At 46.3% G+C, this 13645-nt stretch overlaps 3 protein-coding genes and 1 pseudogene across 3 annotated transcripts; 3 read left to right on the plus strand and 1 right to left on the minus strand.

Moving 5' to 3' along the window:
• Positions 1-1359: 1359 nt before the first annotated feature.
• On the plus strand, positions 1360-2060 carry LOC119274260 (pectinesterase inhibitor-like). Its single transcript, XM_037554930.1, has one exon. It carries the CDS (start codon positions 1388-1390, stop codon positions 1928-1930), a length of 543 nt encoding a protein of 180 aa, XP_037410827.1. The 5' UTR covers positions 1360-1387; the 3' UTR covers positions 1931-2060.
• Positions 2061-3256: 1196 nt separating this feature from the next.
• On the plus strand, positions 3257-4177 carry LOC119274176 (annotated as a pseudogene).
• Positions 4178-4197: 20 nt separating this feature from the next.
• On the plus strand, positions 4198-7996 carry LOC119274259 (acetyl-CoA acetyltransferase, cytosolic 1-like). The gene is made up of 13 exons (XM_037554929.1): positions 4198-4494; positions 4632-4805; positions 4895-5000; positions 5104-5242; positions 5343-5420; positions 5514-5579; positions 5807-5889; positions 6351-6450; positions 6708-6818; positions 6906-6947; positions 7040-7126; positions 7360-7445; positions 7625-7996. Exons 1-13 carry the CDS (start codon positions 4344-4346, stop codon positions 7656-7658), a joined length of 1257 nt encoding a protein of 418 aa, XP_037410826.1. The 5' UTR covers positions 4198-4343; the 3' UTR covers positions 7659-7996.
• A 1239-nt stretch (positions 7997-9235) lies between these two features.
• On the minus strand, positions 9236-13185 carry LOC119274258 (proline-rich receptor-like protein kinase PERK8). Its single transcript, XM_037554928.1, has 8 exons — positions 11614-13185; positions 11150-11542; positions 10933-11019; positions 10778-10848; positions 10623-10699; positions 10377-10524; positions 9847-10008; positions 9236-9716 (listed from the first exon to the last, which is right to left on the minus strand). The coding sequence occupies exons 1-8, from the start codon at positions 12500-12502 to the stop codon at positions 9483-9485; spliced, it is 2061 nt and encodes a 686-aa protein (XP_037410825.1). The 5' UTR covers positions 12503-13185; the 3' UTR covers positions 9236-9482.
• Between the last annotated feature and the right edge of the window lie 460 nt (positions 13186-13645).

Raw genomic sequence — 13645 nt, forward strand, 5'->3', positions numbered from 1 at the left:
TTGGACGGTTGTTGTTTAGGTTTCTTTTCTTGTTCCTTTTCCTTCTTTTTTATTCTTACTTTTTATTCTTTTATTTTTTTCCTTAAATGCGTGAACTATTTGCAAATTCAAGAACATTTGTTTATAAAAATAGATCTTTTTTAAAAAAAAGTAAGCTTTTTATAAATATCAATGAACTTTTCCAAAATTCATGAACGTTTTTTCAAATCCGTCAACATTTTAAAAAGTCAATGATCTTCGAAATTCGTAACTTTTCTTCAAAAACGATGAACTTGTTCCAGAGTCGTGAACTCTTTAACAGAATCGATGAACTTCTTTCAATTTCGTGAACGTTGTTTCAAAATTGATGAACGTTTTTCAAAATCGATGGATTTTATTAAAATTTGTGAACTTTTCTTCAAAATCGATGATTTTTTTGTCAAAAATGTGAAATTTTTGTCAAATTGATAAACCTTTTTTTCAAAACTGATAATTGTTTTCCAAATATCTATGAACATGGTTAAACGGTCAATGGAACGACCGAATTAGAGATTTTTTTTGTAGCAGACCCGATCGAGCGAGCGATCCAGCTGTTGAGCGATCAAGTGTAGCGAGCTCTCATGCTAATGAGCCGGCCGAAAGAGAACATGCACGTAAGTGCTTGAAGCGCTGGTTAAGAGCTGCCTCCTATTTGTGGCCTCGTAGCGTTAAATAGGATATGCTCCACCCTAGGATAGCCAGGAAAAATGGGCCGGCACACTTTTCATGAGTTTATTTATTTATTCATTTGTTCTTTTTGTCTTTTAGTCGTTTCTATGAAAAAATCGGTTGTACTTTTTAGGGTGCTAGATATTTAAAAACATTTTAATACTAAAAATATTTCTAAAATTTTGTTTAATATTTATAGCTGTGGGCCCCAGCAGGTGTGTAGCCAAAAAGAATATCATGATAAAGGCAGACAATATTATAATGAATTTCTCACATGATGTCCATCTATAAATATTTATACTCCATATCAATGCATTTACTATTTTTTTACTAGAGCTCATTTATTAGTTGATTTTTGTATAAATTTCTACTATCAAAGATTACTTTATCTTTCCTCTCATAAAGAAGATACATTAATTTGGGAATTCTAAGCTCAATGAAAGTAGGGGTACCCTTATTTTTTGATTTGATGCATTTATTCTACATTTAATAACTACATCACTATTTGATTCGCAAGTACTATTACACATTTGATATGCGCTTACCTTTAGCAAAAAGAACAAATAGACCATCATTAAGGCATATCATATCAGTATGATTAATGATTTCCTCACATGTGCCGTGTATATATAGATATGTAGAGTCGCCATGTATTACATCAACACAGCAACGCCTAGGTTCATACAAAGTGTAAACTACAATGGCAAGCGTTGCAACATCCTTAGCTATGGTTTTCATTGTAGTTGTCGCCATGTCCTATGGCCTCCGCGCCACCCACGCCGACATCAACTTCATTGCTCGCACATGCAAGAAGACCAATAACTTTGCATTGTGCATGGCCGTGCTAAGGGCCAACCCAAAGAGCGCCCAAGCATCCACCGAGCATGACCTTGCCAGCATTGCTCTGCAAATCGCCACCAACACCACCCGGAAGAACGCCGCGGCCATCTGTGACCTAGATTATAAACACCAGGGCACACCCGAGGCACCAGTGTGGCATGTATGTGTCAAGGCACATGTCCTTGCTGCAGCCGACCTCATCGCCGACGCTGGCCCCAGCTTCCACGTTGGGGACTATGCTGATGTGTTGAAGATTGTGTCTGAGGGGAAGGGCGCAGGAGATACATGCGAGAACGCATTCAAGGCGATCCACAAAACGCCTCCCTTGGCTGACATGGACCGTCAGACGACGGAGCATTGCGGTCTCGCCGGCGACCTCATCCGCCTGCTCCTCACCAAATGATCTATAATAGATCATTTCTCGGCTTGTCTGTTCCTCTCAGTAATAAATTTTTTTTGCTTGTCGAGAAAAAAAAGAGAATAATGTAAAGTGTTCCTACAATATTTTTCTATAGACATTTAACATTTTCTAATGCATGATTAACATTTTTTAAATATAAAGTGTTTCTGTAATATATATATATTTAGAATGTTTATAAGTATAAACAAAAAAATGTGAAAGAAAACAAAAATAGCGAGCGCTTTGAGGCCTGTGGCCTCCCGCGGCGGGTCCAGTCTCGTGCTCCTCAGGCGATACTAGCTTCTGTATCGCACGAAGCGAGACATAGCTTCGCCCTAGGGCATACAAGACATATCACCGTTTGGTACCACATCGCCCAGGGAGGAGGCCCAGAAGCAAATCATAACTTAGCCTGGGGCCTATGTGCTCTGTTTGCATCGCAGTAGGCTTTTCTTTCCTAGCAAGCTGTTGAACAATTTCAGGAAAAAAAAACCTGAATTTTCCCAGATCATCAATGCCATGATGAAAACACATTCGTTGAAAAACTAAGAAAAGTTCGTTGACAAAAATTCAGAATTTTTTGTATTTTACTGTTCATACCAACTGGGATTAGACGACAGTTTCGGTCTCAACATGATAGGGTTGTTCCTTTCTATGTTCTTAATTGTACATAATTGTTCTTCTTGACCAACTTATAAATCATTGTTGAATGATAAAATTTAGGTGGTGGGATTGCCATGTCCAGATACACTTCGTATCAACTTTCATTAGTAAAGGTAAATATATTTGTAGTTGGTACTTCATTAGTTGACTGTCTCCATTTATTACTCCCTCCGTTCCCAAATACTTGTCTTTCTAGGCATTTCAAATGGACTCAACATACGGATGTACATAGACATATTTTAAAGTGTAGATTCACTCATTTTGCGCCGTATGTAGTCACTTGTTAAAATCTCTAGAAAGACAAGTATTTATGAACGGAGGGAGTACATTCTTGGAACAAAACTCCGACTCATGGAAAGCATAATGAGAGTACATTTATTTCTTGATTTGCAAAACAATCTGTACATGTATTCACTGATGAATTCAAGAGACTTAGAGTACTCACTCGATCCTTCATTTACTTATTTGATTTCTTATTACACTCCATATAGCAAAAGGAATAAATATATTGTGGTTAAGGCAGATCATATCATAAGGATTTTCTCGCATGCCGTCCATATTATAAAAGTATATACTCCATGCCACTACATAAGAATGTTTTTGCTAGAGCACATTTATTAGTTGATTTTGGTATAATTTTTTCTATCAACATGCATTTTTCCTCTCATGAAGAAGGTAAATTAATTTACACTTATTTGCCAATTAGATGCATTGGACATTTAATAACTGGATCACTACTACTATTTGATTTGCTAGTAGTACCACTCATTTAACATACAATTACGGTTAGCAAAAAGAATAAATAGACCATCATTAAGGCGGATCATATCATAAGGATTTTTCCCCATAGCGCGTGTATATATAGATATGTAGAGTCCCCATGTATGACACCAATACATCAACGCCTAGGTATATACAAAGTGCAAAGTGCTAGCGAGTGCTGCAACATCCTTAGCTATGGTCCTCGTCGTACTCGCCACCTTGTCCTATGGCCTCCCCGCCGCCCGCAGCGACATCGACTTCATCGCCCGCACATGCAAGAAGACCACTAACCCCGCGTTGTGTGTGGCTGTGCTAAGCGCCGACCCAAAGAGCAGCCACGCGTCCACCGAGCATGACCTCGCCAGCGTCGCCCTGCAAATCGCCACCAGCACCGCCAAGAAGAACGCTGCAGTCATCTGTGACCTAGGCGGTAAGCACCAGGGCAAACCCGAGGGGCCCGCGTGGGATGTATGTGTCAAGGCACATGTCATTGCGGCAACCGAACTCATGGTTGATGCCCGCCCCAGCTTCAACGGTGGGCAATATGCCGAGACACTCATCTCCGGTGGCCGACATGGATCGCGAGACGACGGAGCGGTGCGGCGTTGCGGGCGACCTCATCGGCCTGCTCATCACCAAGTGACCAATAATAAATCATTTCTCGCCTTGTCTGTTTCTTCTTCTTAATAATAGATCATGTTTTGCATGGGCAGAAGAAAATGCTGGCTTTTTTTTTGAGAATAAAAAAATATGCTGGGCCAGTCTAGAAGGCAAGCCCACCTTATATCTGGTAGAGTCCAAGCCCAGAACGGCATTCCGTTATCCTCTAACGGCACGGCATTTATGGTCTCTCTCTCTCTCTCCTAGTCATTCTTCTCCGATCGCTGCCGTCCCCGTCTCTCCCTCTCTCCGACCAAATCCGCCCGCCGCCGGCGAGCACTAGCGTGGCTAGCACACGGCGGAGCAGGAGCGAAGCCGGCCCAACACGACCATGGCGCCGCCCCCGAGCACCAGCGCCCCCGACGGCGGCCTGGATCCCAGGGACGTGTGCGTCGTCGGCGTCGCCCGCACGCCCATCGGCGCGCTGCTCGGCTCCCTCTCCTCCCTCCCGGCCACCAGGCTCGGCTCCGTCGCCATCCAGGGTAACCAAATTTCTCTTCTTTCTCACTCCCCCGCCAGTAGTAATCAAGCAGTCGCTCAAATCGCCTCGCGGTGGCCGGATCCGAGCCGTCGGCCGGTCAGCCATCCTCCGACGTCTTACATCCGATTGATTGATCAGGCGCTCTTCGGCGAGCCAGCGTCGACCCGGCGCTGGTGCAGGAGGTGTTCATGGGCAACGTCCTCAGCGCCAACCTCGGCCAGGCCCCCGCCAGGCAGGCCGCCCTCGGCGCCGGCCTGCCCAACACCGTCCCCTGCACCACCATCAACAAAGTCTGCTCCTCGGGGATGAAGGGTATCCAAAATTCATCCCCTCACCTACAAAGTTGCTTGTCAGTTGTCACTGCTGCTCATAAACTTATGTTGTTCACCTGCTCCTGGCAGCTGTCATGCTCGCGGCGCAGTCGATTCAGCTGGGGATCAACGACGTCGTGGTCGCCGGCGGCATGGAGAGCATGTCCAATGCCCCCAAATACGCTGCAACGGCAAGGTTTCTACTAGTTTTTCTCTTGATTATAGCTTTCGGTGGAGCAAAGGTCCTCTCTTGTGTAGCTTAATTGCTCACAGTGACCTCCTGTGGAGATGAATCGCAGGCGAGGGTCGCGGTTTGGGCATGATGTCCTCATCGACGGGATGCTCAAGGACGGGTTGTGGGATGTGTATAATGATTTCCATATGGGGATGTGCGCTGAGCTGTGTGCTGATCAGCACTCCATTACAAGGGAGGAGCAGGTTGCCAGCATTTCTGACCGATTCTTGTCATTTTCAGACTTTTTGTACAGCCAGAACAGCACATGCTAGTTATCTGAACGAACTTTGCTCTTTCATGTAGGATGCTTATGCCGTCCAGAGCAATGAGCATGGAATAGCAGCTCGAGACAGCGGCGCGTTTGATTGGGAAATTGTTCCGGTATGTGCATTATTTGAGGGCCCAACCAAAACTCTTCTTCTGTATGAAATATTGACGCTTAGGTACCAATTTCAAACAATTCTTGTTGACCAGGTTGAAATTCCTTCTGGTAGAGGCAGACCACCAGTTGTAGTTGACAAGGATGAGAGTCTTGCAAAGGTAGTCCCACAATCTAGTTAATCTATTGACCATCTTAAGGAAGGAATTTCTTTTATGTCATTTATGCATGTTTTGATTTTCTTGAAAACCGACATGGTTCAGTTTTTTATGTTGCAGATTCAATAGAATACAGAAATTAAGTTGTGGCAATAGTAACCATCAGCATACCCATTTTATTCTTCTCCTTCTGGTTTTGACACGTTTGCTCTGGTAATCTATGTGCACAGTACGATCCAGTGAAGCTGAAGAAACTTGGACCGGCTTTTAAGAAGAATGGCGCTGTAACTGCCGGCAATTCTTCTAGTATAAGGTTTGCTGTTCTCGTACTCTGACTAGTCGTTTACTATCTTTGTGGATAGCTTCTTAGATGGAAACCTTGCAGAGTAGTTAATGTGCAGCCACTGTCCAGTATGATATCACAATGTTGAATAGAGCATTTGAATGTAAGCTAGTTGATATTGAGGATTGAGCTCTGTGATCGAAGTGTCCCTGATGAATACTTCTAAACTGAACAGTTTCATTCAGAATTATGACACTTCTGAGAGTAGCATTGTATCTTCATTTTTACATGATCAGACTACCTTCTCTATGCAGTATGCAGCCAAACTATGTTGTATGTCTTCAGTACTAAATGTATCATCTTAAGAGTGTACTGAAGCTAGATTATTTCATAGCTCGAATTTTAGGCTTTCTTTGTGGTTAATATGAATTATGTAAAGCAATGTTTACTGAAGTTTAACTGTAGTGTCATTCTTATATTCCCATGTTCAGCGATGGTGCTGCTGCAATTGTGCTGGTCAGTGGGGAGAAAGCCAAGAACCTTGGCCTTCAAGTTCTTGCGAGGATCAGAGGGTACGCTGATGCTGCTCAGGTAGATCTTACATGCCTTGTCATTAATCATTGTTGGTGAGACAAATTTCATTTCATTTGAGAAATCTTGACCCATTGTTCTTGTTATCATGAAAGACCTGTACCGACATTATCCTTTCCCCTGTCTCAAAACTGTGAACCTTGCTGCTCTCATTCAATGATCCTTTCCTCTATGATTCGTGCTTATTTTTTTCTTTTATCTTGTTATCATGCATTATTAGAAAGAGTTTGTTGCATTGACACTACTTACAACTTCAGGCACCTGAGCTATTTACAACAACTCCAGCTCTTGCTATCCCAAAGGCTATATCAAATGCAGGTCTCCGAGATTCACAAATAGATTATTATGAGATAAATGAGGCTTTTTCGGTATGTTAATGGTCTTTTCATTTTTTTTAAGAGTAATAAGACCTGAAGCATGAGGGTGAGACTTAGCTATATTCTGGACATTGGCAGGTTGTTGCAGTGGCAAACCAGAGACTTCTTGGCATCTCTCCTGTAAGCTGCTAAACTTGAGTAAACTATCTTTTTCAGAAAATATGTAACTGTAAACAATTTTATGAATATTAATGGACATTTCACCATTTCAGGGAAAACTGAATTTAAGTGGTGGCGCTGTTTCCCTGGGCCATCCTATTGGTTGCAGTGGTGCACGAATCATAGTCACCTTGCTCGGGGTATGTATGTTTCCATCCCATACTTTTATATTTCATCAAAATTGTTTATAATCCGCAAGGGTATTGACCCTTCCTTTGCCTTGGTAGAGTAGCTCTGGAATCTCTCTCCTCTTAAGCTAAAAAAATAGCTTTTATTTAAGTTGGATATCTTGATCTTGCTGCTGTCCCGTCCTTTGGTATAGTTGCATTCAATTTCATACTGCTGAACTTGCAGTGTTTTTGCTCCACCACAGATTCTTAGACAGAAACAGGGCAAGTTTGGGGTTGCCGGGGTGTGCAACGGCGGGGGTGGTGCTTCAGCCATCGTCGTAGAGTCCATGTAAGTTTCTCATGTGCTCCTCAGATTTCCTTCCATAAAGAAGTCTTGTGGTCTTTACCACGCTGACGATCTGGCCGAAGTGGAATAGTAATAATAATCAAGGGTGCATTACAAGATAACACAATTAACAAGTGGAATAGAGCTTTTCCCTGAGCGATTCTGACCAGATGATGATGCAGGCAATCTTCGTCGCGCCTACGTTCCTCGCTGTGATGTGAAGTTTACCATGAGCGTACTGGCAAGGGCTGCGGTGTAAAGGTTGTTGTATGCTGACTGTATCTTGTGTGAGCTGTAGTGGGGAGGGCAGGACTGATCCATGGTGTGTGTATCAAGTCGAACGAACATGATGCATCGCTCAGCAACTAGATGTAGTAAGATAAGATGATGTGCAGCAGAGGAGATGAAAATAATTGGGTTTGCAGCCCGAGCCCGTAAATGTTGTGAAGCAAATAACTGTGTAACTGGGAGTTCCTTACTGGAGCTTTGTACTGGTAGATCACATGGATGGCTTTTGGTTCCCATGGGATTATAACCAAGCGCTTTGTATAGTATAGTTGGTGTGGCCTGGCTAGGATGCATATTAGGATACTGTCGAAATCAACCTTTTTTGGCCCATTCATTCAGGTATAAAAGGTAGTATTGCTACCTATAAATGCAAACACTAGGGGGAAAGTGTAGATGATGAAGGATTAAGCCCAGACGTGCTACTTGAGCCACCGCCGAGTGATTCTTGGCTTCTTCTTCTTCTTCTTCTTCTTCTTGTTCTTGTTTTGAGTGATACACAATGGCTTGGCTCGTGTCTGATTAGCACTAGTAGTAGGTGGTGGGAGTCCGTAGTGGTGATGCGCATGGGCCACCGTCACACATGACAAGAGAAGAGAGACTAAATGCACCACAGCTGGTGTCTGTCATCGTGTATTCGTGTGTGTGTGTGTGTGGGTGTGTTGATCAATCAATCTCATCTCATCATGCGATGGTTAGGGGAGGTCAAATTTGGCTGCTCAACCCAATTCCCATACCTCCCTCCATCTGTAAAGTGAAGGGCACCAGACAGATAGATAGATAGTTGGACAGGACCTCCCTTGCTTAAATTGTCCAAGAAAAGAAAAGAAAAGAAAAGACGTGTGCAAGGTTTCTACTTAGAATATAAATGTCCTTTTTTCTCTTTTCTTTTCTTTCTTGATGAGGATACTCCATGTCCTTTATTAATTACGGCTATCATCGCTCGGTCGACTTGGAAACAAAAACGCTTCTTTTTTTTTTTTCTCGCCCGGCACCACCACTATCTTCAATAACAGTTTTTGCATTTTACTACCGGTAACTTGGCAACACCTTAGTTATTTTCTCGATATCATTTTTCTAGACACTAGTCGTCGTCTACGTTCACTACAAATACGTGTGGTGTCTTATTCTTTAACATAAATATGAGCAAAACCCTTCTCTGAAAATATCTCGCCCAAAAGTAAAACACACATCCCTGATAAGAGAGAAAATAATATTTTTTTTTAAAAGGCTTTTTTGCATGTTCGCTCTCAGGAGCCAAACTGAAGTGGACATGACAGATATCATATTCCCTTCCCTTCACCACATGTTCTCCCATGTGCAACGCAACGCAACGCACAGCCTCCATCCGACCTCAGTGCTCATGCGCGCACCCTGTCTGCTGCCTCTGCATAACAATTCCATGTCCCTGTCTCTCAGCTCCACCTACACCAAGAACCCAAGCTCGTACAACACACATTTCATCCCCCCCAGCCCCAGGATTCCAAAGAGACGACGAGACAGGCAGAACCCATACGCTAGCCAGGCCAGCGAACCCGGCGACGAATTCCCCTCCAACAGGTCAGTAAGTTTCAGTCTGTCGAATCCACAGACCCCGACACGCAATATACCCACATTCTTCAGTCAGCCAGTCAGTCAGTCAGCCGAGCCGAGACGACAACCCGGAAAAAAGAACCAAGACGGACGATCCACCCAAAGAATTTGCATCAAATGAACCAAGGAGCAATAGTACCCCCGCCCTAGCTAATTACACCACTATGGCTGTGACTGCCTCGGCCCGCCAGAGGCGTCGACGTCTCCACCGCCCTGGCGGCTGCTGTTCCAGCTAGAAGACTGGGTGAAGTCGGTCGTGAAGTCCTGGCTGCCGAACGCCATCCGCTGGAACAGCCTGATCTCCGCCGTGTTGGGCGCGTTGAACATCTCGCTCATCCCCGGCTGCACCCCGTTGGTCAGGTCACCGTCCGCCAGGCTGTCGAGAGCCCGCACCACCTGATGAGAGCAGATGAGCCAGTGATAAAAATGTTTTAACCTCTGATCCAATCCAATCCAATGGGATGTAGTGTGGTTGCTGCTCTGAAAAGATGATGTGATGCATGTAATCTCATCGATATGCTCGTACCTGGCTCATCCGGGGTCTCCGGGGTGCCGAGTGTCGGATGCAGGCCGCCGCCGCCTCGATCATATGGAACAGCTCGACCTCGTTGAAGTTGTTGTCCAGCCTGGGGTCCAACAGCTCCCCTGCGTTGCCAGTCTCGAGCGCTTGCGTGAGCAGTGGCCTGGCCTGCAGATAACTCTGGTGTTAACTCAGGAAATGTTGCTGACCACAGAGGATCAATCAATCTTATAAACCAGGGTTAAAACAGGGTTGTGTCAGAAGCTGTTCTCAGTTGGCTGGTTCACAACTTCACATGATACACATATTATTACCTTTATATGAATAATCATGATAAATAGTAATTGGAACTGAAGATGTGATCGTCATCACATTGTCTATAAATATATTTGGTAATGTAGTAGATTTTTCGTATTAAGATTCAGTTACTAGTGAATGGATCAGGGCTATCATGTGGCTACTTTTCCATTGTTTCAACAGAGGTGGAATCCTCATTTATTTATCAAACCCCGCATTTAGTACTAAATAAAGCTTACCCACTCGACAAGGCTCTCATCGCCCAATGGATTTGATGCATCGACAGGCTTTCTACCAGTAATGAGCTCTAAGAGGACAACGCCAAAAGAGAAGACATCAGATTTCTCAGTCAGCTTGCCACTGGATGCATACTCTGGAGCCATGTACCTATAAAGAAAGGGAAAAAAACAATTATTATCAGGAAAAGAAAAGCAAATGTGAAGTATTCTTGTCTTGTGTACAAGTCAGTTTCTTCTTGTACTTACCCAAAAGTTCCCATCACCCGTGTAGTTACATGCGTGGCAAAATCCATGGCTAGTCTTGCAAGACCAAAATCAGCAACCTGGTGCAGGGACAGTACCCAATTCAGTAACAAGGATCATATTACAGCGGGTTTCCCTTCCCAAGTTAGCATTGTTACCTGTGCCTCGAAGTTGTTATCCAGCAGAATATTAGAGGATTTTATGTCTCGGTGGATAATTCGGGGATGACCTGCCAAAGGGAAGAAAAAATTCAGGTGTGATGAGAAGAAAGCAGCGCATCGAAAGCAAATGAATGAATGAGAATGGGCATTACAATCTTCATGAAGATATGCTATTCCTTTAGCCGATCCAGCAGAAATTTTAACCCTGGCTGGCCATTCCAGAACCGGCACGCCACGTCCTATATATATATGACACGGCAGAATCATGAAGATACAACAGCTGTTCAGTCGGGACTCAGAACATGTAAAGATCGATGCCGCACAGCATCAAAATGAAAGGTTAACTAACACCATACATACGATACATACCATGTAGATGATAGTGCAACGTGTCGTTGGGCACAAAATCGTAGACAAGCAAGCGCTGGTCGCCCGAGATGCAATACCCAACAAGAGAAACCAGGTGGCGGTGATGCACGCGGCTGATGATCTCCACCTCGGCCTGGAACTCGCGCTCCCCCTGCCCGCTGCCGTCTTTCAGTTTCTTAATGGCAACCTCTCTTCCTTCAGGCAAGCAACCCTTGTAAACAGACCCAAAGCCGCCTTCCCCCAGCAGGTTTTGATCAGAGAAACCGTTTGTGATGTTGTGCATCTCCTCGTAGGTGAAGAAGCGACAGTTGCCCATGCTGTACTCTGACATTGTGTCTTTGAACTCGGGGCTCCCGGCGCTGTAGTTGGCTTTGGTTTTCTCTGAATGTCCTCCTGAACAAGAAATGAGTGTCAGTTATCAGTTCACAGCACATGAATGCACTTACAGAGCTCATTGCACTTACCTAGTAGCACTTGTGGAGAAGCAGATGGTGAGGGTGAAGGCATCACAAACCCGGCATGGTAACCGGTCATTCTCCTCCGTTTCTTCTTGTACCAACACCCGGCGCCGAGCAAACTAAGCACGAGGATCACCACGACGACGCCGATCCCCGCCTTTGCGCCATCATTCAACCCACGGCTGCTCGGCGAGGGGCCGCTGTCCTGCCATGAGGGGTCCTGTGGCATGTTCGGACCGATTGGTGTTGGCGGGGTTGTTGTTGGGGCGCTAGGCACAGATGGAGGACCAAAACCTGGCGTCGACGGCGGTGAGGGGGCGGTGGGAGTAGCAGGGACGGTGGGAGAGGTTGGGGAGGGGCTGGTGGGAGGTTTGATGATGGGACTGACGGAGGGCGGCGGCGCCTGCGGCTCGGTTGGAGGAGGCGGCGACCCCGGGTGCCGCGGCGGTGGTGACCGCGCCACGGGCGGCGCGGTCGAGCGATCCGGCGGGCTTGGTGGTGGAGAAGTGGTCTTTGGCGGCGGGGGTGACGCGGCCGGCGCAGGGGGCCGCAAAGGCGACTGCTTGGGCGGGTCAGCGGCAGGCGCGGGCGGCGGCGGCACCGCAGTGGGCGGCGAGGGTGGCGGCAATGCGGCTGGCGGCGGAGATGCGACGGGGACCGGCGGCGGCGACGCGGTGGGGTCCGGGGGAGGCGACGGAGAAGGGGGCGGTGGGGATTCTGGCGTCTGCGGCGGCACGGCCGCGGAGGGCGCGGGAGGGGCCGCGGGCGGGTCGGCCGGGGTTTCATTGGGCAGCTTGACCGGGGCCGGGGAGGCGGGGGAGGAGGTGGCGGGCGCGACGGAGGCGGCCGGGGAGGCCTTGGTGGCCCCCGGCGAGGGGGAGGGCGAGGAGGCCATGATTGGAGCCTGGCCTAGCACAGCGGCAGCAGCGGGAGTGCCTTGTTGGTGTTGGACACGGAAGGTGGTTGTTCCATGCACCGAATCCGGCGGGGAGAAAGGAAAGGAAATCCGGCAGCGGATTCCGCGGAGTGATTCGCGCAGGAAGCAGGCAGAATTCTTTCCCCTCCTCCTCCTACTGCCGGCGGCGGCGGCCTCAAGAAACGGAGGAAATGGCAAGAAGAAACCCGAACCTGCCTGGATTCGCACCGAATTCCGGAGGAGGAGGAAGAAGAAGGAAGACCCAAGGAGAAATCGCCTCCTCTAGAAACAGCTGGAACAGATGGGAGAGTGGATGCGGACGCGGTGGCTCACTCAGATCAGATCAGATCCAGCAGTAGAGCGGTGGTGGCATTGAAGGCGGGGATGCAGCGGGGAAGGTAACCGCGGACGGGAAGAGAAACAAGCATGAGACGAGACGAGACGGGCACTGGCAAAGCAGAGGAGAAACAATGAATTCTTTCCTAAACCAAAAATGAATTCCCCTCTCAGTCTCACCTACCCGTGATCTTGCTGCCACCCACTGATGACTCCCTCCCTCCCTCCGTTGGACTGAATTCCACTCTAGTGAGCAGAGACAGAGAGGAAAAAGGAAGACCGGCTTTGCTAAGACTTTTATCACTTTCCATTCTCTAATCTCATTTTTTTAACACTTCCCTCATGTGTTCATATGGATGGAGTGGGCGCCTTTTCCCTTCTTCTTTTTTCTCTCTCTCTTGCCACGCGGTTTCTCTTTTACTTTTACTTTCTTGATGATGATTGAGCACCGTGCCTTGTTTAGCCTAGCCCTAGAGTTAATAGCATGCCCATTCCGGCTCTTTTTCTTTTCTTTTTCTTTTTCTTTAGCCTAGAGTTAAACCACATACCACAAAAAGCCGCCAGCCTTTTTCTTTTTCTTTTCTTTTCTTTTCTTAATTAACTATTACTCCCTCCGTTCCTAAATATATACTGCGTCCTTGATTCCCGTGCTTCAGCTCTGATCATAAATTTAACCAACGAGCCCGATTGCGATGGGAGCAAAAGTTATACTACCAATGAATTCGTATTCAAAACAAGTTTTTCAATTAAAATTTTTCCTCCTGCCGCAGCCGGTCTCGTCTCATC

Source organism: Triticum dicoccoides, chromosome 3B (genome assembly GCF_002162155.2).
Source record: "Triticum dicoccoides isolate Atlit2015 ecotype Zavitan chromosome 3B, WEW_v2.0, whole genome shotgun sequence".
Lineage (NCBI taxonomy): Eukaryota > Viridiplantae > Streptophyta > Magnoliopsida > Poales > Poaceae > Triticum > Triticum dicoccoides.

Coding starts and splice junctions, on each gene's coding strand:
- LOC119274260 (XM_037554930.1), top strand. CDS start 1,388: ATGGCAAGCGTTGCAACATCCTTAGCTATGGTTTTCATTGTAGTTGTC.
- LOC119274259 (XM_037554929.1), top strand. CDS start 4,344: ATGGCGCCGCCCCCGAGCACCAGCGCCCCCGACGGCGGCCTGGATCCC. Junction 4,806..4,894: donor CTGCTCCTCGGGGATGAAGG/GTATCCAAAATT, acceptor TGCTCCTGGCAG/CTGTCATGCTCGCGGCGCAG. Junction 5,421..5,513: donor TTGATTGGGAAATTGTTCCG/GTATGTGCATTA, acceptor CTTGTTGACCAG/GTTGAAATTCCTTCTGGTAG.
- LOC119274258 (XM_037554928.1), bottom strand. CDS start 12,502: ATGGCCTCCTCGCCCTCCCCCTCGCCGGGGGCCACCAAGGCCTCCCCG. Junction 10,700..10,777: donor ATAACAACTTCGAGGCACAG/GTAACAATGCTA, acceptor TCCCTGCACCAG/GTTGCTGATTTTGGTCTTGC. Junction 10,525..10,622: donor CGGGTGATGGGAACTTTTGG/GTAAGTACAAGA, acceptor CTTTCTTTATAG/GTACATGGCTCCAGAGTATG.